Source organism: Onychostoma macrolepis, chromosome 13 (genome assembly GCF_012432095.1).
Source record: "Onychostoma macrolepis isolate SWU-2019 chromosome 13, ASM1243209v1, whole genome shotgun sequence".
In the NCBI taxonomy this organism is placed as follows: Eukaryota; Metazoa; Chordata; class Actinopteri; order Cypriniformes; family Cyprinidae; genus Onychostoma; species Onychostoma macrolepis.
This window is the reverse complement of record NC_081167.1, coordinates 28,719,969-28,742,608: the sequence shown is the minus strand read 5'-3', so window position 1 is coordinate 28,742,608 and position 22,640 is coordinate 28,719,969. Positions and strand designations below refer to the sequence as shown.

Sequence of the window (22,640 nt, the reverse complement as noted above, 5' to 3'; positions counted from 1 at the left end):
AGCAGAGCTTTGCAGAAAACTGACAGCCTGTGATCATTTGTCTTTCATCTTGAGCTCTGGAGGACTTGAGCAGGAGCCAAAGTGTCAGGACAATAAATTAACTCTTTGTCAGGCGATGTGGGAGAAAATAGCAGGTTCTGTGACTCACGCAGGATGTCTGTGGAATCAGTGCGACACCTCACGAATGAAGCAATGCTGGGAGATGAATAGTGTGATTGTGATTTTTTTATTTTTCCCTATTTGAATCCAATTTTCTTATCATTTAATCTATTTGAATAGTTTTAGTCTTATTTCTAAGCAAGTATGCCCTTGTTCTGTAGCCGACGAGCATTAACTTTTTATCATTCATCGTCAAAATGTATATATGCTTATTTATCTCTGAGGGAAAGTTTAGTTTAAGTTGTAACTTTCAGTTTGTTTTTTCACCGTTTTTGATCTTTCATTAAATAGTCCGGGCCTATACTGTTCAAAGGTTTGGGGTTAATAAGATTATTTAATTATTTTCAAAGAAAGAAATGAATAATTTTATTCAGCTAGGATGCATTAAACCGATCAAATGTAACAGTAAAGATTCATAATTTTACAAAAGATTCTATTTCAAATAAATGCTGTTCTTGTGAACGTTCTATTCATCAAATAATTCTGAAAAAAATATGTATCGGTTTCCACAAAAAGATATTTAACAGCATGACTGTTTTCAACATTTATAATAATAATAATAATGTTTCTTGGGCAGCAAATCCATATATTAGAATGATTTCTGAAGGATCATGTGACACTGAAGACTGGAGTAATGATGCTGAAAATTCAGCTTTGCATCACGGGAATAAATTACATTTTAAAATAAATTTAAATAGAAAATAGTTATTTTAATTTGTAATAATATTTCACAATATTACTGTTTTTTTACTGTATTTTTCATCAAATAATTGCAGCCTTGGTGAATAGAAGACTTTTCAAAAACTTTTTTTTTTTTTTTTTTTAAATCTTACAGACAATAATGTATATTTGTGGAATTTATCCCTGATTTTTGGCCTAATCAGTATATTATAGGGCTAAAGATTTAGAACAGCCAATTTTTGTTTTTTTATAATAAAACATGTTTCAGATGACACTTATATCAACTGTCCACATTGGGACAACAAGATTTAAAAAGTATTTGAAGAACTCAGTGTTACAGTAAATACAGTAATGCCAAACTTTTGATACTGTCAGTATGTCATCTGATCCAGCATTGGCTATGGTGAGTCATTTCTGCCTTTTATCACGTTATGGTGATCTTCAGTGGTCTCCGCTAAAGCAGGAACGTCTCATTCCTGTCCTATTGACCCTGACATGAAGGTCTGACTGTATTCTCACACATCAATGACTCACACATCAATGTCTCTGCTCACACCACACACACACGCACAGTTCAACGGATGGAGCAAATTGGGAAATGGAACTTGAAATTTGTTCAATGTTGCTTTGTTGATATCCACCAGAGGGTGCTATTATAGAAGAGGAATGGTTATGGTTATATATTTCCTGTGATAAATTGTCTAATACCTTGTAGAAATTATTTTTCAAAGTTGTAAATAAAAGATTATTGGAGTGTGTTTTACAAGAAAGTCCTAATTCAGCTTTTCTACTTCAAAATTTCATGTTATGTGCCTTTGTAATTGTAAAATTTACCAGAAAATTCAGAGAGAAATTTGTTTCTGCCCATTCTTTTTTTTCCAGTGTAGTTGTGATTAAGAAATCTTTCTGATGAGTTATCCCTATTTGTTTCCACTAGTGTCCAGTATGGTGTTTGCTATTGATCATACTTAAGGGTTAAATCCTTAACACCATGTATTAAAGTTTTGGCATGCAACATGTCCCTCAACATTTGTGTTATAGACATGAATGAAAAATTGTGCAACTTATGGAGAGTGACTGTCGGCGGTTTCTCATTGGGCAAGCTCTACTCACATTTTCTTCAAAACATCCAGTTGTATAATGATATAGTTGTGTAATCTCTGCATTAACGCTCATGTGACTGTGGTCTGCTTGTTTTGAAGCTTTTGGAGCTGTGCAGATCGGTGAAGGATGATGCGCTGAAGGTGGTCGATGACTTCAACATCCCGTCCTGCTGCATCCAGGCCCCTATCGCTGGAGTCGCCAGTCCCGGGGCCGAATGGGCCTTCTACCCGCAGCCACAGTCTAAGCTCTGAAAGAGAGAATGAACATGGCTTTATGAGGATGTGGAAGAACGATGGAGTGATTTCAGGTTGCTGGATGGTCTTTCACATTGGGTGGGAGTGATGAGGGACTAACTGGATGTGGTCAAAGCACTTTCGAATGCATAGCTGATGTTTTATGATTAAGCATCATGCTTTGTGCCAACAAGAGTGGTAGAACTTGCTGCTACTGGCCAAGGCCTTAAAAAATTAAATATACTATAGGCACAACACTACTTTTTCCTTGTTCACTCTTAAAAATAAAGGTTCCAAAGGGACGGGTTTGTAACAATGCCACAGAAGAACCATTTTGGGTTCCACAAAGAACCTTTCAGTGAACGGTTCTTTAAAGAACCATTTGTTGGAGTAAAGAACATCTCAAGAACCTTATTTACCATTCAAAGAAAATTTTGTCCAATAATGTTCCATGGATGTTAAAGATTCTTTATGAAAGCAAAGATGCCAACAAAGAACCTTTCATTGAACATTTTTTTAAAATAACTATTTTTCCTAAGTGTGAAAAACATCTAAAAGAACCTTATTATTACACTATAAAGAACCTTTTGTCCAATGGAAAAGTTTAATGGATGTTAAGAGCTCTTCAGTGCCAATTAAGAAGCTTTATTTTTAAGGGTGTGTGAAGAAGGGAATTCAAGAAGAAGGGAAACAGGTTCTAATTTTTTCCCCTTCATTTCTTCAGTGATTTTAGCTGAAAGGATTTCAAATAAACACCAGCCATACAGGAATCAAAATTCTCCAAACGCACTAAACATCTTGCACTTAGGTAACAGCTGTAACAGCATAAAGAAGTGCCAAGAGGCAGTTTTTTTTTGTTGAATACCGTGTTGAGAAAAGGCCAAATAAAATTAGTCATCACATGACACTCAGATATCAAATGTTTATGTAATTGCACATATGTTGAGTAACAGTAACCACAATAATATGTTGGACAGACTATAATTTATTACTGCTGCTATAGTTTTTAATGCCATTATCAACTGCCATACATGTACCTTTATTTACCATTTGAGCCGAATAAAGGTAAACAATTTAGGTATAATCTGCTCAGTCTGGGTCTTCAAAGGGATGTTCGTTTATGGTTTTGTCATACACTAAGTTTAAGGACCAAACTACCAATTATCTTATTCAGGTTTTCTTGAAAAATGTCCATATCTGTTTTAATAAGTTTTTTTTTTTTGTTTTCGTAAAAATGTCAGTTTGTTTACTTCTTACTAAAGTCTGCAAACATCGCAATTCCATAATATTCTGCAAATAAATTGTTGCATTCCCTGATATTTCCAGGCTTTCTGCACTTGTCAATGTAAACTAAGGGAAGACTGGATATTTACTGGATATTTAGAGTTATTTTCCTAATTGTTTTTGTGTTTGCGTTGTGCATGTTGTCCTATTGTGCCACAAACTGTGGATAATTTAATTAATAACAGAATAAAATGTGTACCAAGTACTTAGTTTTGCAATTGTAAATCTGGTTTGTTTTGCATGCAGCATTACATTGTTTCAAAATGCTCATGATTCACTTGTGATCAAACATCATTCAACCAGACTGTACATGAAATATACCACAGAAGAGACTAGCCTGTGCAAAAGAAGAACTATAGTGCTTTTGTCCTAGTTTAATCTAAAGTGTTTGTGTACATTTAGAGCCCGATGGTGTGGTTTGAGAACATCCCAGCCAACCAGTATAAGGCCATCCCATGTGGGCGTGGCTTCTCCGCTTTACTGTGTGTGTGTTCACTTCAGTGAGTGAATAGACAGCAGAACAACTTGCTCTCTCTGCGCAACAGACGCGAGAGAGTGAGCCTCGGCGAGGAAGTGCACTTAAGAAGACACCGAGACAAAAGAGACCATTCAAAACAATCCTGTGGACATTTTTCAAACAGGATCTTATAGGAAAACTGCTCCAAAGGAAACAAATACATCGAGAGATTTAGAGCCATCGATTGCCTGCTATTGGAATTGTGTTTTATTATTTTAACTTTTTTACAACACTTTTCTAATCTCTGGATATTTCGAAATTTACCCTTCGTTTTGTTGTCTATTGCTAAGATGATGCGTTAACGCGTTTTTGCCGCAGCGGATATGTCTGACACGTCCAGGTGAGTTCATGCGCGCGTATCGTGCAGTATGCCGGCTTTCTTTAGGACAACTTTTATTGCACTTTTTATTTTTTGCACAATATTGTCTTTCAAAAAGAATTACATGTTACTAATTTACGCGTTTTAACATTTGATCGCCGTGATTTATAGTAACCAAAGAAAGTGTTGTAGTAAAATCGGGTTATTAAATCGTTTATTTGTCAAGATCACCTAGGATTTTTTTTCGTGTTGATATTTTATGCTAGCGAAGCATAACGCGCAAAAACAAAAAAAAAACAAAGTTGCGCGCTGAGGCGAGGGGGGGAAAAGTGAAACTTCAGATGCGCGTTGTCTGGTCGCTTTACGTAGCGTCCAGCCAAACAATGTCGCAAAGACAACAAAAGTTGAGATGTAGTAGAGGAGTCCACTCCCCTCAGTGGCTCATACGTGCTGACATTTTACCAGAGTGAATAATTTAACTGTTTTGCAATGGGCAACGACAGACACCTGTTTGCTTTGTTTTCCGTTATCCACTGAAAATAAGCCCAAATACGATGAAAACCTGAGGTTGTTGTTGAAGTTCTACAGATGTGCGCCAGGCGATACTCTACCAACGCGTGTAAAAGATGTATTTATTCGCGCTTTACTTTCGAAATAAGACTCGAAATGTTCCCAGCTGGAAACAATGGCGATTAGGAACGTGCCGTGCGATACGTATTTTATTATTGTTTGTTTATTTATTTTTAACGATCGTCTAATCTGGCGGTCTGTGAGACTGATACTCGCATTGCGCTATTGTCTGCTGTCTGTTTGTCTGAACACTTGGAGGCGTCGACGCGCTCCTATTAATATGAAACTTTGTTTTGGTGCGCATATTGTTTCGCCGCCGCTCTCTCGTTGAAAATAGGCTAAATCGCTATAAAACTCCGCGCTCGTACAGTAGCGATGGCTGACAGTAGAACATTGAGCGCTACGGCTCGCTAACAAGTTAAATTAAAGAAAGCAATAGCCTAAAGGAGTCGAGATCGCGTTGCGTCAAACTCCCAGCTCGTGCATTACAGTATTCATTACTGTCAGTAAAATGCTGACTTTGCAACTCGCCGACAAGTGACATCGAAGCAACATATAAAGAAAACCGAAGAAAGAAACTGCGATCCAGTCGCGTGCGTGTTTCTGATCGCGCTCCTAATGACTATAAAGTAGGCTACTTATTAGTACAAGTGCAGGCGCAACAACTATAGCATTAGGTGATACTACAACAGCACGACGGAGTTTGTTTTATTTGTATTTTAGCTTATAATTGTTTTGTGTTTTACTTCTGTATTTGTCGCTGTTTTGTCATGGTTGCGCCGTGGTTTATACAAACCGGCATGACTGACGAAGCTGAACTGGTTTACGGAGAGCTGTGGGATGTGTTTTCAATTTGAAAAGCGCGACATAATAAACCTGTCTAGACCAGAACGATGAAACAAACAAAGTTGAAAGCGCTACGGCGCGATCTCGAAGTGCCGTGCAGTAGCGATCGGCGCGACGCCTTCGCGCATTCTTGAGTTTTATCCCAAAATGTAGACTGTTTTGCTGTAAGGAAGAAATAGGAAGTTGAAGTGGAGCTCGTTTGTGACGCACTTCGCCGGTTGTAGCGTTCGCTGCCAGCCGAGTTTCCAAACGCATGCTAATCGCCACGAAGTAGACCGGAGATTCAAAACCCCCTGCCAACAACCCACACAATTCCTCTTCGAATCGCTTGCAAAAGACAGTAATGAGTGTTTTGTTTGTTCTGCAGAGAGCAAACGCTGGCCAATGGCCCGGCCTCGCGGGGAAGCGGAGAGAGCGCCGGTGGCGGAGCTGTCTTGCGCTCCGAACACTTTGACTTCCCTCAGCCGAGCGATGGGGACCCGTTAAGGGGAGGGATTGCCATGTCAAATAGTCACCAGTCGAGGTCACCGATGTGCCGAACCTTCTCCAGGTCCTCTAGTGGCTATTTTTCCGTCGACAGCGATTCTGTGCCAAGTTCCCCGCTAATGCCCAATATTTCCGAAGCGCAAGACGGCCAAAATGATGGTAAGAGCCCCCTGGAGAAAAAAAAGGCTCTGTTTTGTGGTGTGTAAACACGACACTGACGCGACGAACAGCGAGACATCATAACGGTTTTCTTTTAGTGGATTAAACCGTTAAGAATTGGATCATTTCAAATTTGAGGCCGGCTGCAGGTTTCCCGCCCTTGTGTGACTGAGCTTTGAATCACACGCGCGCTTTTCAATGTTTTGACTGAACATGTCATGACGAAATTAATCATTTATAATTATTGATTTTTAATCATTTTATGGCGTTTAAAGTTAATAATCCGTTAAATTGTTAAATCTAAAACAAGGCTTTATTCCCAAGGTCAAAGGGCAATTTGGTTTTGGGCCCCTGGGGATCAGTGGACAGATATATAAAACACTGATTTTCTTTAAAAATATTTTATATTAGTGAAAATGTAATACAATAGTTACATGGTATGCTTGTTAAATCAAAGCCATTTTATACATATTGGAGGTCTGAATAGAGGATGGGGGTCCCTGCGTCTGTAAAGTAAAAAAATAAATAGACAGTCCAAATAGATAGTGACAGATCGTACAGGTGAAGCAAAGGTGCATGAAAATATTAATGTAGTCACATCTCACTGTTTATGAATGTCATCCATTTAAGTGCTTTGGATGTTTAACTTGGCTCTCAGTTTTCCACATTAGCGCAGTGATAAGCATAATGTTTTGATGCTTGGCAGTGCACTTGTCTCGAGAATCTCTTCCAGAAAGCATGTTCTTCTCATTTAGAAGCAGCACAGATCTGCCTAAAGCCAAGTCGAATCATTTGTCTTTGTGAAAGCTCTTTAAAAGAAGTAACCTGCATTTCCTCTCTGTTAACATCAGATTGTTCACTGCATTATGTATTCTGAAGCATGTGCTTGCATGTGCATGAGTCTTCAGCTTGGCTCATTCACAATATCTTGCAAACTTGGTGCACCTGAGACGCATGACCACAGCGTGTGACCCAACTTCTCATAATGCCTCAGATGGAGTGGGCTGATTTGCCTGTTGTCTTCTTGTTTATCTTCACTGTCACTGAGGCCTCAAGAAAGCAGGCGGAGAATCAGCCTTAGTGCACCCAGTCAAAATAGACTAGCCTGTCTTTTGTGAAGGCTAGACATGAGATCCAACCATCTCTGTTTTCCCTATTGAGAGCCAGGAGATATGAGATGGCGATAATTGTCTTCCTGTAGCCACTCTTAATGGCGAAGAGAAACAACAATAACTTATCAGGGCTCTCATCTGTTGCTCTCTCGACGGGAGAGTTCCTCTACCAGTGGCCTCTTGTTTATACCTTTAGCTGCTGCATTGTGTTGGCACAAGGTCTTGAATTTACACATATGAACTCTGTGCCCTTTTTGAGCACCTCTTGTGGGTCAGACATGTCCAAAGATAAATGAAGATGCAGTGATAAATAAACCCAGAACTGAGCGCACAGTCATCTGACCGCTGCAATATCAATTTAGATGTCCTCATTTGAGATGCTGTTGTTGTCAATGTGTAGTAAAGGCCTGAGAGTGAGGTGAAAGTGTTGACTAAAACTCTGAGTGATATTTGAGATATTGTCTGGTACAGTTCGTACAGGTCTAGCGGAGTTGTGAAAGGAAATGAGTATCCAATGGTCCTAATATGATTGAGCACGAGAAATAACAGTCAAACAGCTTCTCGCTTGAGTCATAGCATGAGATCAATTTGAGTTCAGACAGAATTTGGGTGTTATTAGCGTTTAGCCTCATAACCTCAGCTATCGTTCAGCTACTGTCTTACAACTGACAACGTGTAATTTTAGCACTGTTGGCAAATATTTAATCATGATAATGGCTGTTGAAAAACCAAACCAGAGGTTGCAGAGGTGGTTGTTTGCACCAGACGATGCCATGCGATATACAAGAGTAGACATTTGTTAGAAAAAGTTGCGTCCTGCACAGTGTGGAAATGACTCTTGTCAAAGTGTTTATTTTTTCATCAAATTAAGCTTATTTGGATTCTTAATCCTGGCTTTCTGTGTGACCGGATGAAGACAGTGTGAACTCTGGTCCTTGAAAGAAGAAAAAAAACAGTAGAGGGATGAATTGAAATAAGAAATGTCTTGATTTGTAGTTGTTTTACAGCTTGTTTAAAGTCCATCATCATGTCTCTGAATATGACACAGCCCCTTATTCTTAATCCTGGCCTTCACAATTCAACTGTGCACAAAAGTTTGTTTTAGTTATCTTTAATCAAAATGTAATAACTTTAAACTGATATTTTCAGATGATGTCACAAATCATTCCCTATTGCATTGCAAATAACTTTTCAAATAAAAAATAAATCAGATTTATCTGTGATAGACTCACTTTTACTTTGGATTTTTTTTTAAGATAAAAGGGACATTACATTATTATTAATTTATTTATTTTTAAATCATCTAATTTTAGTATTATATTTTTTTAAAATGTGTTCACCGTAAAAAAATGTTATAAATGATTGGAAGGATTATTGCAATGCATTTTACAAATATATATATTTTTATTTTTTTTATTTTTTTATTATTATTATGTTTAAAATCAATGTGTTACTTGCCATTTCTTAATGTGTTATTTACTAGCAAGTGAAAATTGTTTCTACACCTATTTGTTTTAGTGTTTTATATTGCAAAACAAGCTCTTATTGTTCTGTATTGCAAATAAGTTTTCAATTGAAAAATAAATCAGATTCCTCTGTGATAGACCTACCTTTACTTTGGACATTAAGACATTTTGTTAGTATTTTTAATGTTTGAATCACCTTTAAATAAAAAATTATATTATATTATATTATATATATATATATATATATATATAAATAATGATACAAAATATTTTTTGCTCATCCCTATCATTTGGGGTTTGAATGTTTAAAAATTGAATTCCCTTGTCTTTCTCAGAGGTATGGTTTGCCGAACCTAGCCACCAGCACTTGCAGATGGCAGCACCTGTCGGAGCCATGGTGCCGGAGATGGCGGTCGCTCGGGAGCTGCGGCGCATTGGAGACGAGTTCAACCGTCTGTACTGTCAGGGGGTGAGTAATATTAAGGTGACACCATAGGATCAAGCGCAGGAGATTGATGATGATGAAATATTTTCACTCGCTAGAGCAACGGCTTTCTTTGTCTGTCCAGGGGAGCTGGTTTGAATTTGCGTTTGGAAGCCGCCCCCTCTCATATCAGAGTTTAAATCAGGTGTTGCAGAGAGGAGCGCGCATACGAAAGCGGCATCGCAAGTCTCTGCAGATCAGGGCCTTAATGAGGGAAATGTTTGCTCTGTCTCTGTAAAGGGAGCTTTATTTTCATAACTTGTATTTCTTAATGTTGCATCACTTCAGCAGCAGTCAAGGTTCTTCTAAAGAATCAAGGCTGATATGGTGTTCACACTTTCGTTTTCATCATCTCATTCTCCATTACTAGATTATACAATCATCACTAACTGTTAATTAAGGGATTTATGGGATTCACTTTTTATTTGAGATTTTATTTTATTAGAAAAAATAATACAGTAGTAATATGGAGTAATATTGAAATTAGCACCACTATATATGAAATTTGTCAAATCAGTATCAGGTATTCCGTTTAATATTCATACTGCAATTTCCATGCATTGATTAGCACTTATTACATTAGGTAATATAGATATGACCTTGTTAGATTAATGTCCAGGGCTGTATGACTCAGGTCGTGTTTATATATTCCTTATGCAAATATAGCCATGCTTATACAGCATGTTCACCTTTGGTTATCTATATGAACATGCAAACTTGTTTTCACTGTATGGTGACACTACTGGCTCTGATAACATTCTGTTATTGTATTGGTTAAATCGGAGCTAATTAATACCTCCGTTGAAGAATTATTGCCTTTCACCCCTTGGACTCCAGTACTGTGTCATGCTTCCTGTTTGGGCAGCCGTCCAGTTGGACACAGTTCTGTCTGGTAGTATTTGTGTTTATTATGTTGTGTCAGACCTTACGCTCTCGACTTAGCTTGTTATTGATTTGTAAACTAGTAAATGTTGCTTCTTTGATGATTTTAAGTTGAACAGCTTCTCGTAGCCGCTCTCTGTAGGAGTATAAACAGACAGAGTTTTGATTGAGGTCATCTCTGTGAGCGCAGAATGCAAATAGAGCCTTATCTACTCCGGCTATCGTTGTCTGGTTATTACTGCGTAAAATTACCTTAGTCATCGTTCAAGTGAGCAAGACCTGCAAACCTCTTGTAAGATATACCTGTAGGCAAGAGCCCAGACGTGCTCATAAACAGCTCAACAGTACATTTATTAGTGGTGCTTGTTAAGACAACGCTTACTATTTATTGCTCATACTTGGGGTTAAGTGTGTGAACAAAAGTGTAACATTATGTTTTACATTTTTTTCATAAATTTCCATCTTCGTACAAACATTTACACCATTTTTTCATACACTACGATACAGAAGTTTGGCAAGATTTTTTTTTTAATGTTTTTGATAAGTGCTCACCAAGGTTGCATTTATTATTATAAATAATGTAAATATTATTACCATTTAAAATAGCTGTTTAATAGCAGAATTTTCAGCATCACTAATCCAGTCTTCAGTGTCACATGATCCTTCAGAAATCATTCTAATATGCTGATTTGCTGCTCAAGAAACATTTATGAATATTGACAACAGTTGTGCTGATTAATATTTGAAAACTGAAACCTTAAAGCCCCCAAACCAGTGAATGCTAGTGTAAATATGATTTGTTCTTCATTTGATCGTTAAGCTGTCTCGTACTTCACTCTGCCTGTGGCAACTTTTTGTTTTGTTTTCAAAGTTTTTTTTTTTTCCGCTTAAAATAATATCCTTCCAGAACAATCACATGTTTTCAGAGAGAGATGCTCTTATAGAATGCTGCATGACCCATTTACTGTAAACAAGTGCACTTGATTCATCAGTGATTCATTGTTGCTGGACGTGTCGTGTTTGCCTGGTTCTTCAGACACACCCTGTAGCCTTATCAGAGGAGAGATGTTCAGGTTTAGGACCCCAGAAGGCCATTTTTAAAGCAAAAAAGGAGCTTTCAGGCTGGAAAAAACTCAGGAGGAGTTTTGCGCCAAGTAAAGATTTTGAGAAAATAGCTAGATAGATTATAATGAATGAAGGGGCATGAGAAAGCTGCTGTTGAACTGGCCTGAGTGTTTTACATGACTTTCACTTGTATATCCAGGTCAGAACTGTGTGAAAAAAGTCAGAATGGTGAAATAAGAAGTCGCAATTACCTTTTTTATTTTTTATTTCATGGCAGAAACAAACAAACAGAATTGCCATATGAAAGCTCAGAATTCAATGAAAAAAGTCAGAACTGTGGGATGGAAGCTCAGAATTCTGAGGAAACAAGTCAGAATTTTCATGTAAACTCAGAATTTTTGTCATATTGAAGTCCCCTTTGGAATTACAGCAGGTGTATAATTTTGGTCATTTTATATGTTAAAAGAACGCAAAACAGTTAAGAGCAGATGCGAAGTCCATTTGAATGTTATATCCATTTAGTGAATCACAACGAGCAGCCCTAACATTACAGGAGCGTGTGCGTGACAACAGCCTCGCACAGCGTCTGCCGGGTTTCAGAAGACTCAGGAGGAGCAGAATTCACCTCCCTCCGCAAACCGCCCACTTCTCTTAAAGACTCAGACTAATAGCCCTGGTGGAGTTTCTAATAGGCCGAGGGGTAATCTGAAGAGAGAGAGAGAGAGAGAGAAAGAGGGAGGGTTGCATGGCAGAGCTGTATGTGTCTGGGACGGCTCAGCTTCATTATGTTTACCCTGCGGTTAGGCTCTGGGCTCTAATTATGCAGCGGGTCAGTCTCCTCAGCGCCATAGAGACGCACTCGGGCCTAGCGAGAGCCGCTCACTGTCAGGGTCAGAAAGGAAACGGCCTGCCAGCACTCCAAATGGAGGGGTTGGACTCCTCGCTTTTGTTTGTTTCTCTTCTCACATGTCTGTGATGTAACTTCGGGAGTTTGTTTGAGGTTGTGATGCTCCTGCGTGTGTTTGTTTATTTAGATCATGTTTGTTTGACCTCAATACGGCGAATTTTAGAATAACAGATTGGAAAAACTGTCAATTAATTGAAGTATTTCCACATTTGAAATGTCGGATTAAACAAATAATCCCTAAATTCCATTACAAAAAAAAAATCAATTAAACATTTGACTTTCATGATAGATGGAATAAAATATGAATGGAACAAGCTTCTATGGGTATTCCAAGTGGTTGCTAGGTTGTTACTAAACGGTTGATAGAAAGTAGCAAGTAAACTATGATGTAGGCCAGCGGTTCTCAAAAGCGGTTTTGATGCTCCTGTGTGTGTTTGTATAATTAGTTCATAACTGGTTGATGACTAAATGGTAATTTTTGGAATAATTGACTGGGAAAAAATGTCAATGATGCACTTAACAAAAATCCAGAAAATGCCACAAAATTTCATTAAACATTTGACTTTATGAAAAAAATGCTATCTTGTCTGTGTAAAGCTCATGTCAGAGCACTGCTATGTGGTTGCTAGAGTATTGAAAATGGTTTCTAGGGTGTCGCTAAGTGGTTCATAGTGTTTAACTTAAGTAAATTATAATATAGACCTGTGGTTTTCAACCTTTTGAACCTTTCTGGCCCCAGTTTTCCACAATATTTGAAGTCTCAGTGAGTTCCCGTTTTTTTTTGTACCGTTTTGTATACGGATTAAGGATTAGGATTTTTTTTAAATACATTTTTGTATTATTATTCACAATTTCTACTCCATAAAATATTTTAGAGCTTGGCATAACTAGAAAAAAAAAAAAAAGTATCTTTTCTGTAGAAATGCCAATGTAGTTGTATAATTTGTATTAATTTACACCCCCTTTCCAGGTCTAGAAATCACACATTAAAATTATGCTCAAGTCTCTAAATATGACCTGGTCCCCAAAATCATTGAAAGTTTATGAGATTTATTTGGCTCGTTTTATCCTTCGCCAGACAAAAATTTTAATTTTGATCACTTAGAAAAGCAATATCACACCTCTCCCACTCAAGATGCTCGATTTGAGGTATTAGGACAAGTTATGTGCCTAATAACGTCTAACACTTTGTGTTAGGGATTTGAATAAAGCCCTAACAGTAAGTATGAGGAATATTAATAACGATGCTTGGCACCAATAAAAAATAAATTAAGAAAAACTTGAGCAATCAAATCTCTTTTGGCAGCCATGTTTATTAAATGCAGTGGCGCAAGAACTCAGTGTGAGCTTTCCGTTCGAGTTCCTCTCATAAATAGAAAGATAATCAGAAACTTCAGCTGGGATTTATTGGAGACCCTATAATTGTCCTGGATGTGCAGCATTACAAAGTCTGTTTCCAGATCGTTCGCTCTCCTCAGCACTTCTCCAGCACTGGCTCTGATGGAGGAGTGCTGGTGTGACATGCTAGCACTCTGTTAGTAAGCACCGCACTAATGCAGAGCAGATGTCTGGCCACAGAGCTGCTTGTTGTTCCAGCGCCGCTAATGTCTGCATCTCGCCCTACAAAATCGCACATGATGGACCTTTGTCAGCTCTTTGCATCAATGCTCTTTTGTTGCAGGCCTCTTCCCTGGAGAACTGGAACAGTCCAGGGTATTGTAGTTGGTGAAGTTTCTATTGAGTCATGCGGCTACCTCTCAGGAGATGATTGCATGCGTTTATGTCCGAACATGCTGCAAACTTACCGTCTCCCTGAGGGTTAGTGCTGTTTGAGTGACTAGTAGTAAGTCAGAACCTCAACTGTCCTTCCTGGTGCTGCTGAAATGAATCATTGGATGCTTCATGGAGTAGATGAAGATGCATCAGTTGGCCTTCCTTGGCCCGTTCACACCAAAGAAGATAATTGTTCAAATTCGATGAAAACAACACAAAGAAACAATATTGTTGGAATCACATCTAGTGGTTTTATGAACATTAAAGTCAGGTGGATTCTGATTGGCTGTCAAAGAGCTTGAGCATTTAAAGCGGCAGATGACAAAACTGCAGCACATGATTATGATAAACAGAATATTATCGTGCATTGGTGTGAACACTAATATAGTTATATTTAATATGATATGGATGAAAATGTGGAAGGGTTAGTAGTTACAGTGCATTCAGTATGTTTTGTTGTGTAGTTTGGTTGTAAATTAAAAAATAAAACTCTGAAAAACAGGTTTTTGGATGTTAATTAGACTAGAATGACATAAAATGGCTTTCAATTATTGTGCCCTTAGGAATCAATTAAATATTTTGAATAATAATAATAATAAAATTAAATAATAAAATATGTATTTTTTTTTTATTACATTTTGGAAAAACTTTTCAACAAAGCCTTTATTGTAAAATTATGTAAATTTCATTTTATTTTAAATAAATTTAAAATAATATAAAATTATTATTTAATTTTTTTATTTTAATGTTGATGTTGTTTAATTTATGAGCAAGTTTGTTGCATTATTTTTTAATCTTTGTGAACAATAAATACAACTATTAAAAAAAAAAAAAATGAAATAACACAACTATTCATTGTTAGGTTATGTTGGCTCAGATGCATTAGATAATGCATAAATGACACTTTTTTAATTTTTTTTATTTTCCTCTCATGTCATTATACTGATTCTCACAATAATACACATCCCATCATACGTCTTGACTGTGCAACTGCAGGCTGACGTGCAGCTAATATGGTGTAGTTTCTTTGTTGCTCCATGTTTTTCTATTTCGTGAGTTTGTCACATGCTATTCCCTCCACGTAAACTGAAAGCACATGCGCTTGTGTTGTATTACATGCATTTTACCAGCTCTGGCAATAGCGGACCGGCCATCTGTGAATGTATTAGCAGCTCACTACAGTCTGTGAGGATTGTTTTGCTGCGCTCTGGCTTTGTTGAGTTGTGGCAGCTCTGTTTTTCTTGCATGTGGTCGTTGGGTTTTCTTTCCATGCCAGACTCCATTGTCCCTGCGAGATGAGTCAGGGATGCCACTCTTCTTCTCCCGTACGCTCTCCCTGTACGCCCCCCCGTGCCACAGTACAGATAGGACTCTACATAAACACCATCTTTTGCGTCAAGATTGTTTTTAAAGCTAACGGTGATGAATTGATCCCAGATGGAGGAGGCGAGCGCTGATCTGTGTCGACTCAAACCGGGCTGAAATAGTAAATAAGTCTGTGTTTTTCTGCAGCGGCGCATAAGCTAATTGTGCCTGATTAGAGGGATGCGCCTCTGTCATTTTACTCGATCTGCAGTGTCACGCTAGTTTTGAAGACACGCTCACCACATCATAACCAAGAGCCTTTTCGTGACCCGCTTAAGTTGTACATGCAACACACAACTGCTCTTTCGTAACAGCATATGAACAGTTATGTAAACTAGTGATAGACCAATAAATCTGATGTTTTTTGGCTGTTTTAGGGTCATCATATCTGTGTCCAATTAATGGAAGCATTAAATCTCCCTCCAAATTTTCAAAAAGTCTGATCGTGTTTGAAGCCGTTTTAATTTTACCATCCTAAAGGGGCTTGTAACGCACTTAAAATGTTTGATTACAGTCAGATAAAAATAGTAATTTGTCCTTTTTAAATGTCATGTAAATGCTTTAGTGCAATTGAAATCATGCCAGTGGTTTTTGCAAATGCGGACTAACAGACCTAGTATATAATGTGAATATAGCTCGGATTCGTACAGCATTTATACATTATACATGTATTTAAAGATTTAGGTTGATTGCACGACGGGCTATGAATTGTGTACTTGATATTAGTGCTGGGCGATATTGCAAAAAATAAAATTCCAAGGCCATCACACATTAAGTGGTCAACATGGAGTAAAACGTCAATTATTGTATAAACTTGTCTTAAACATATCCTATATGTTCAGAAATAATAAAAATGCGAAATATTTCTTAACCAAAATGAAGCCATTCAGTTTTAGAGGTCAACTCAAAAAGTCAAGGCAGTTCAAGTTAAAAATGGCAAAGTACTGTATAACACCAGTAATATGCTATTATCAACAGTAAATGGTTTGTAAAAACTAAAAATTATAGCAGATTTTTGCCTGTCACTATCATGCAAACATTAAATATCAAACATACAGTAGTTCTTTACAGGTTTTTCATTGCACTGCACTGCTTTTCCACAGTTTTTCTGTGTAATCATGCACTTGACGGATATGTTTGTCAAATCTTGTGCAGCGTCTCATGTATGAAGCAGCATTTTTTTTTGTAATTTTGTAGCATTGGTGTATTGTCAACATGTCTAATTGTAATTTCGCTAATATTTTTGATGATATTTGTGATTCCTTGATTTAAAAAAAAAGAAAAAAAAAAGGTAATTGCAAAACATTATTTGAATTAATCACCCACCCCTACCTGATAAGCGCATCTTATTTCGTGCTATGGCAAACCTACTCTCTATTTATCACTACTGGCCATTGAAAACCCATAGCACACAGTAAACGTAGCACTTCTTCAGATCAAGCTTCCTTCATATTTAAATCAATATGTGGCACTGCTTCCTCTGTGAAATGCACCTTGTATTCAGTTCACCTAAACTCAGTGACCTCAGGAGTTATTTTGTTGTGGAAATCATTGACTCGCAGTGATGCGTGGTTTAGCATTGACTCACTCAAGTCGAAATGAACGTCATGTGAAAATATGCAGCATTTGAAATGAGCGTTTCTCTTTGAAGCACGTTCAGTTTGAGTTCCACAGTCCCACTGACTCATGATTCTCTTGTATAACCACACACACACACGGTGAAACCTCCCTCCATTTCACTCCACTTCCTCCTCACCTGTTTCCTCTGGCTGAGTACACAATCCCTCCTTGGGCATGTTGTGATTTTTGGCAGGGCTTTTACTGAATTAAAAGCTGTTTTTTTCAATCTCTGTCTTTGTTTGCAAAGAAAGTGTTTTATGACAGTGCTTAATTTAGGCCCCATGCAGGTCGATTGTATTCATAGACGCACACCTGCCTTGATTCAGTGATTTAGTTAATTAATGAATGTGTGTGTGATAGCCAGGTGAATCTCATAAAATGGGTCATTTCACCCCAAAACCAAAATAATAAAATAAACTAGATTTCGCTTTAAAAAAATGTTTTTTTGTTTTTTTTGCAATGTGACATTATTAGTATAACAGTTAAGCACTTTAAACCCCAAGCTTATCAATACTTTTACTTATTATTATAATGAAGAAAAAGAATATTGTAAATATTTACAAAATTTTATATATATTTATATATATATATATATATATATATATATATATATATATATATATATATACACACACACACACAGGTAAGCAAAAAGCTTTAAAAAATTAAAATTATTTTAAGATGCTAGAATTGAAATTGTGAAGTAAAATTAATTATATTTTGGCATACATAGAAGGCCTCTTTTTTTTTTCTTTTACATTTTTTGCACTTTTGCATAATTTTACTTATTTTCCTCTGTTGTATATATAATTGTATTTATATATTGTATTGTATATATAATTTTTAAATAAATATTAAATAAATAATTTTTTACTAATTATATAATATAAATAATATAATTGAGTAATTATATAAATTATTTTGTTATTTTGAAACATTTGTCTTTGGATTGTGGGCAGAAATACCAGTTTTTATGAGATTCACCCGAGATTGTTGATAGTTGCCGTCTGAGAGTAGATTCTTATCGTGGAGGTGAGGGTCACGCCCCGGCTTGCTGTTTTTCATCCTCCTTTCATTCTCTACAGGAAAGGCTTTTTTTCTCGTCTTTTTTCTGGCTTGTAGAGTGCGTTTCCTCACGAGTTCCTGCCAGTCTCCTGGGGGAAATGCCCTTGCTGCTTATCGCAGTCATTCAGCATGCTGGGTGAACGCAATGCAGAGCTGCTGGCCAGAAAGACGCCACCTGGTTCAGGTCAGCCGCTGCCAAATCTCACAGTCTCGGAGATCACCGGATAACCTGGCAGCTGCTAGTTCCTGTATTGCATTTGTTGTAGATCTGACTGGCGTTAAGATACTGTAAATCCCTCAAAGCATCAAGGTCTCAACATGATGCAGAGTGTCACGGTATATGCTGAAGGACTTACCTGGGTGGCTCTTTACTGTTAAGATTAGCAGCTGCGAGACAGAATGATTTCAACATGTGTGTACGTGCGCTAATATGCGCCCAAAAATAGTAGATTAGTAATGTAAACAGTATTATTTTTTAGCATTTAGCTCTAAATCCAACCCCTTTGCTAAAAAGCATTTGAAATGTATTTAATTAATACATGCAGCATACAGAAGAGTTAGTGTGCTGTGCTAAAATGCTTTTATTCAAGCTAAACCCTCGATTTAGAGTCACATCTCTACGTTTATGCCCTTGAAATACTATATTTATTATTTATATATTCTATATATACTATTTTTATAACAATTAACTTTAGCATAACTCTGATTCCCTCAATGAAAAGCCAATAGGATTTTCCATTGGCTTTTGGATTATTGCAGAAAATAGGCTCTGTGGCCAACAAAGATGATAATCTATATGATAATTTTCAAAAAATGAATACAACTTTTATGAATTTTGAAGCTTAAATACAGTCGCCAGAAGTAAAAAAGCTAAACATAGGCTGTAAGCAAACTACGTGCTACCATTTAGCTTCTGACGACTCTTTTTTTTATAAAACTTTTACCTGAAAGTTTCAGTTACATGACAGGATTTTAATGCCACTATAAATAAATAAATAAAAAGGTCATAATATTTTGAGAATAAAGTCATAGCATTGTGTGATAGAGTCAATAGATTAAGTCAATAAGTCAATAGATTTTGATCATAGCTTTGTTCAATTAAATATTTTTATTATTAAATGTATTATTATTTATTATTAAATATTTTTATTATTTAATATTTACAACAAAGTTGTATCAAGATGAGAATAAACTCTTAGTAATATTTTGAGAATAAACTTTGTATTTCGTATTAGTATTTGTGGTCCCATTTAGCCACTTGTTAACAACTTCCTTTGACATGTAAAGCTTAAAAAAAACTTACTGATGTATTTTATGGTGTAGAATAAAAGATGAAAATGTCTTTACCAAAAACCTTATTTCAGCCCAAAAACCCATTAAACAATGAAACCAGAAGTGCAAAATGCTATCTCGTTTTTGACCTACAAGAATATGCCATCCCTAAAGGACACTGGGGATCTAGCACCTTTTTCTTGTTAGCTGTCAGCAGTGGTTGTCTATTTGCATTGTACTGTTTGATTTTAATAACATCATTCTCAATTAAATGCCTTGTTTTTCTCTCATCCGAACAGGTCGGTGCAGGCGGGAACAACGCGGCCCAGCTGCGCGCTCCCAACGAACACGCCATCATCATGTGGATGAACGACCTTATCGGACGTGTAGTACAGTTTTTCCTACGGAGGAGATGATTGACACATTGAACGCCCAGCAGACGTGTAGCAGACATGTAGCATCATACATCACCCCTTTACCTGACTGTAAATATGTACATAATAAGGGATAACAGCAGTGCTGCTCTTCCGCAACCTCTCTCCGGGTTTCGGCGTACAGTTTTGGACCTGTCGGGATGTGTGCAGACCTGGACGGATACATAAATCGGGAACCCTCAGCCATCCATAGACTGACTCACAGCAGAGTTTCCTGCGTTCACATGGAAAGCTGAGCCATTAGATGCTGTGTTGGCGTGGAGGTTTTTGTTGAACCCCATGTGGAGTGTGGAAAACGTGCCTTCATTGCCTGTTTGCCCTTGACACGTCTCTCTTTTTTGTCTTTACCCTGTCTTTTTCTTTATTGCTTTTATATTTATTTTCACTGTATTTAATTTGTACCTTTTGTGTATAATTTCATGAACGTGGACGTTAGTCGGTTAAGCGATGATATTAGTGGTTCTGCCTGTCCCTCATCTGTTCATTGGTTCCAAGTTTGCACTTGCGATTGGTTTGCATAGTCTATACAAATCAAATTGAATAGAACATGATAAACTCCAAAACAGAAAATTAATTTGAATAAAATTGCAATTGAAGACATGAAAAAAGCATCAACAATATATAGAAATTTGACCTATAGCATCTGCATGATGATTTACCTTTTTCTTGGATTTTACATTGGAAATGCATTCTCACTTTGAAGCCAGATAAAGTCCTTTTCACATGACTCATGTTATTCCCAATGCATCGGGAAACTTTGAAGCGCTGAGCTACTGCGTCGTAACCTTTCGAAACCTGTGTCGAAAAAGTTCCTTGCACAGATTTCACTCATGTTCAAGTTGGTCATGCGAAATTCGCCACTTCGACCGACTGAAAGCTGCTTGGTTTGAAAGTGACTTCTGTGTGAACAACAATGGGCAATAGACCTTTTTTGGCCTGTGAATTTTAGCTAATATTTCACCTAGTTATAACTGTTGATATTGCCTTAACGTAATTTCAAATAATATTAACTTTTTGCCACTGAACTTTCAAAGCGCCCTATATACAACACAACATGAACCTACATTTGACAAACCATTTTTTCCCCGTTTCTTACCCAGAAAGCCAAGAAAATTGTTTTGCTATCTGCAATGCTTTTCCTGCAAAGCGCCGCTTTATGCTCGTGTTTAAAGATGAGAGTCATGTGAAAAGGTCTTCTGAACACCTTCAGGTACTCCTAAATCTCATAACTCGAGCATTGTTTTATGTTATTGAATACCTGTCACTAAATAAATCAATTTGGACAGGCAAAGATAGTAAGTAAGTGTATCTAATATGGACGTTTTTGTTGTTTTGACATCATAAACATTACACATTTGGTATTTCGGTTTTGTTAGAATCCTTGTTTGGTCTGTTTGTTTCCTTATTAGAGAGCAAAAGTGACATTTGGGGCTTGTAATTGATGATTCCATTAATGTTCAAACAGCATGTGTTTATGCCTAGTTTTGTGAATATAGTTTAGGTCAAGGGGTTTTATTTGGAATAGCTTTCTTCCAAAGTGACCATGCACATGGAAGAAACTGCGTTTAAGTGCCTTGCTCAAGGGCACAATGGTGATAGATCAGAATTTTATTCTCAGAAACATTGTTTATGGTTACACCAAATTTGGGATTGAAATTTGCAACCGTACAACCACTGTTTAACTCCAGCCTTACCCCGAGTCTAACAAACTGGCCTGACTAAATGACCTTTAACAGCCTCAGGGACTAAGGGAAATACACTTGTGTAGATTTCTTGAACAAACCAGTCTTCCGTCTTTACTTCAGCTTATAGATTCTCCTCCCGGCTTTGCCTTTTATTACCGTTGTCCCAGTATTCCAGTAATCAATGCACAAGGCTCGGGATGAGTCGACAAGTATGTTGGTATAACAATGATGTGTTTTTTTAAGTTGCAAAGATTTAAATATGAACTGATGTATTGACTACCTACCATGAAAGGTATTGCTGAAAGTTTAGGAAGTCGGTTAGACAATTCCACTTGTGGAAGACGCATGGCCCTGTGTTATCATATGCATTTGTTTGTATATCGGTTTGTTGCTCTTTGCCAAAATGACAATGTTTAGCTTGTCTACCGTTCCAGGTTTACCACTTGAACCAAAGACCTCGTTTTTCAATGCATACTACATTGTGTCATGTTGCATGTGTTCATTCTTTGCCTTTGCTGAAAGATTTAAACAGAATTCCCGTTCTTTAGCCTTTTGATTCCAGAACAAACCGTTTTTGTTTTTTGGGGGGGTTTTTTTCATGAATTTCAGGCCAACCTGTGTATTTCTCACTGGACCTCTGACTGAGTCTTTTCAGTCCTGTTGCACTGAACACCCGCATTACCCGATCTGACGCCACCCAAGACCCAGTACATTTGTAGCACAACGATAATTTGTTTTTGTTTGTTTGTTTGTTTGTTAAATGCATCTTTTTGTATTTTGCACTGAACCATTTCTGTGCTAATTTGTGCAATACTGCTGTAAATAAAAGCCGCTTTTTTCAACTTTCTAAATACAGAGTCTGTCTCTTTTAATAAGCATTAATCCACAGATTTTAATAAAATTGATGGGCTTAAGTTTTTTATTGTTGCCCTGCAAGAAAATGTAATTGCATGAACATTACATGTAAATCACAGAGAAAGAAAAAGTCATTTTTGTATCACTAGGAAGTTCAAATTAATTCAATATAAACATTTGGGACTGAAAATATTGAGAACTGTACACTGTGCAAAATATTAATTATTGAGCAAAATAGCATGCACTGGACAGAGTAAAACAAGTACACAAATACATAAATGTACTTTGAATGAAATG

General features: G+C 37.0%; 2 protein-coding genes and 1 long non-coding RNA gene across 4 annotated transcripts in view; 2 read left to right on the top strand and 1 right to left on the bottom strand.

Annotated features, from left to right (window-relative positions):
• Positions 1-2,084, bottom strand: part of LOC131551988 (uncharacterized) — a 34,596-nt gene extending 32,512 nt beyond the window's left edge. For both annotated transcript variants that reach the window (XR_009273869.1, XR_009273868.1), the window contains exon 1: positions 1,954-2,084. This is a non-coding gene — a long non-coding RNA (uncharacterized LOC131551988). The remainder of the gene's footprint in view (positions 1-1,953) is intronic.
• acoxl (acyl-CoA oxidase-like) overlaps positions 1-3,662 on the top strand; it is a 57,218-nt gene extending 53,556 nt beyond the window's left edge. Inside the window, exon 19 of the mRNA XM_058795289.1 lies at positions 2,043-3,662. Coding sequence (XP_058651272.1) covers positions 2,043-2,195 — 153 coding nt within the window. The 3' untranslated portion in view covers positions 2,196-3,662. The remainder of the gene's footprint in view (positions 1-2,042) is intronic.
• A 320-nt stretch (positions 3,663-3,982) lies between these two features.
• Positions 3,983-22,189, top strand: bcl2l11 (BCL2 like 11). Its single transcript, XM_058795290.1, has 4 exons — positions 3,983-4,318; positions 6,081-6,358; positions 9,272-9,405; positions 19,669-22,189. Exons 1-4 carry the CDS (start codon positions 4,302-4,304, stop codon positions 19,783-19,785), a joined length of 546 nt encoding a protein of 181 aa, XP_058651273.1. The 5' UTR covers positions 3,983-4,301; the 3' UTR covers positions 19,786-22,189.
• Positions 22,190-22,640: the final 451 nt, after the last annotated feature.

Bases quoted from the DNA above. Each gene is read 5' to 3' on its own strand.
- bcl2l11 (XM_058795290.1), top strand. The intron at 6,359-9,271 runs GTAAGAGCCCCC...TGTCTTTCTCAG, and splicing joins GCAAGACGGCCAAAATGATG to AGGTATGGTTTGCCGAACCT. The intron at 9,406-19,668 runs GTGAGTAATATT...TCATCCGAACAG, and splicing joins ACCGTCTGTACTGTCAGGGG to GTCGGTGCAGGCGGGAACAA.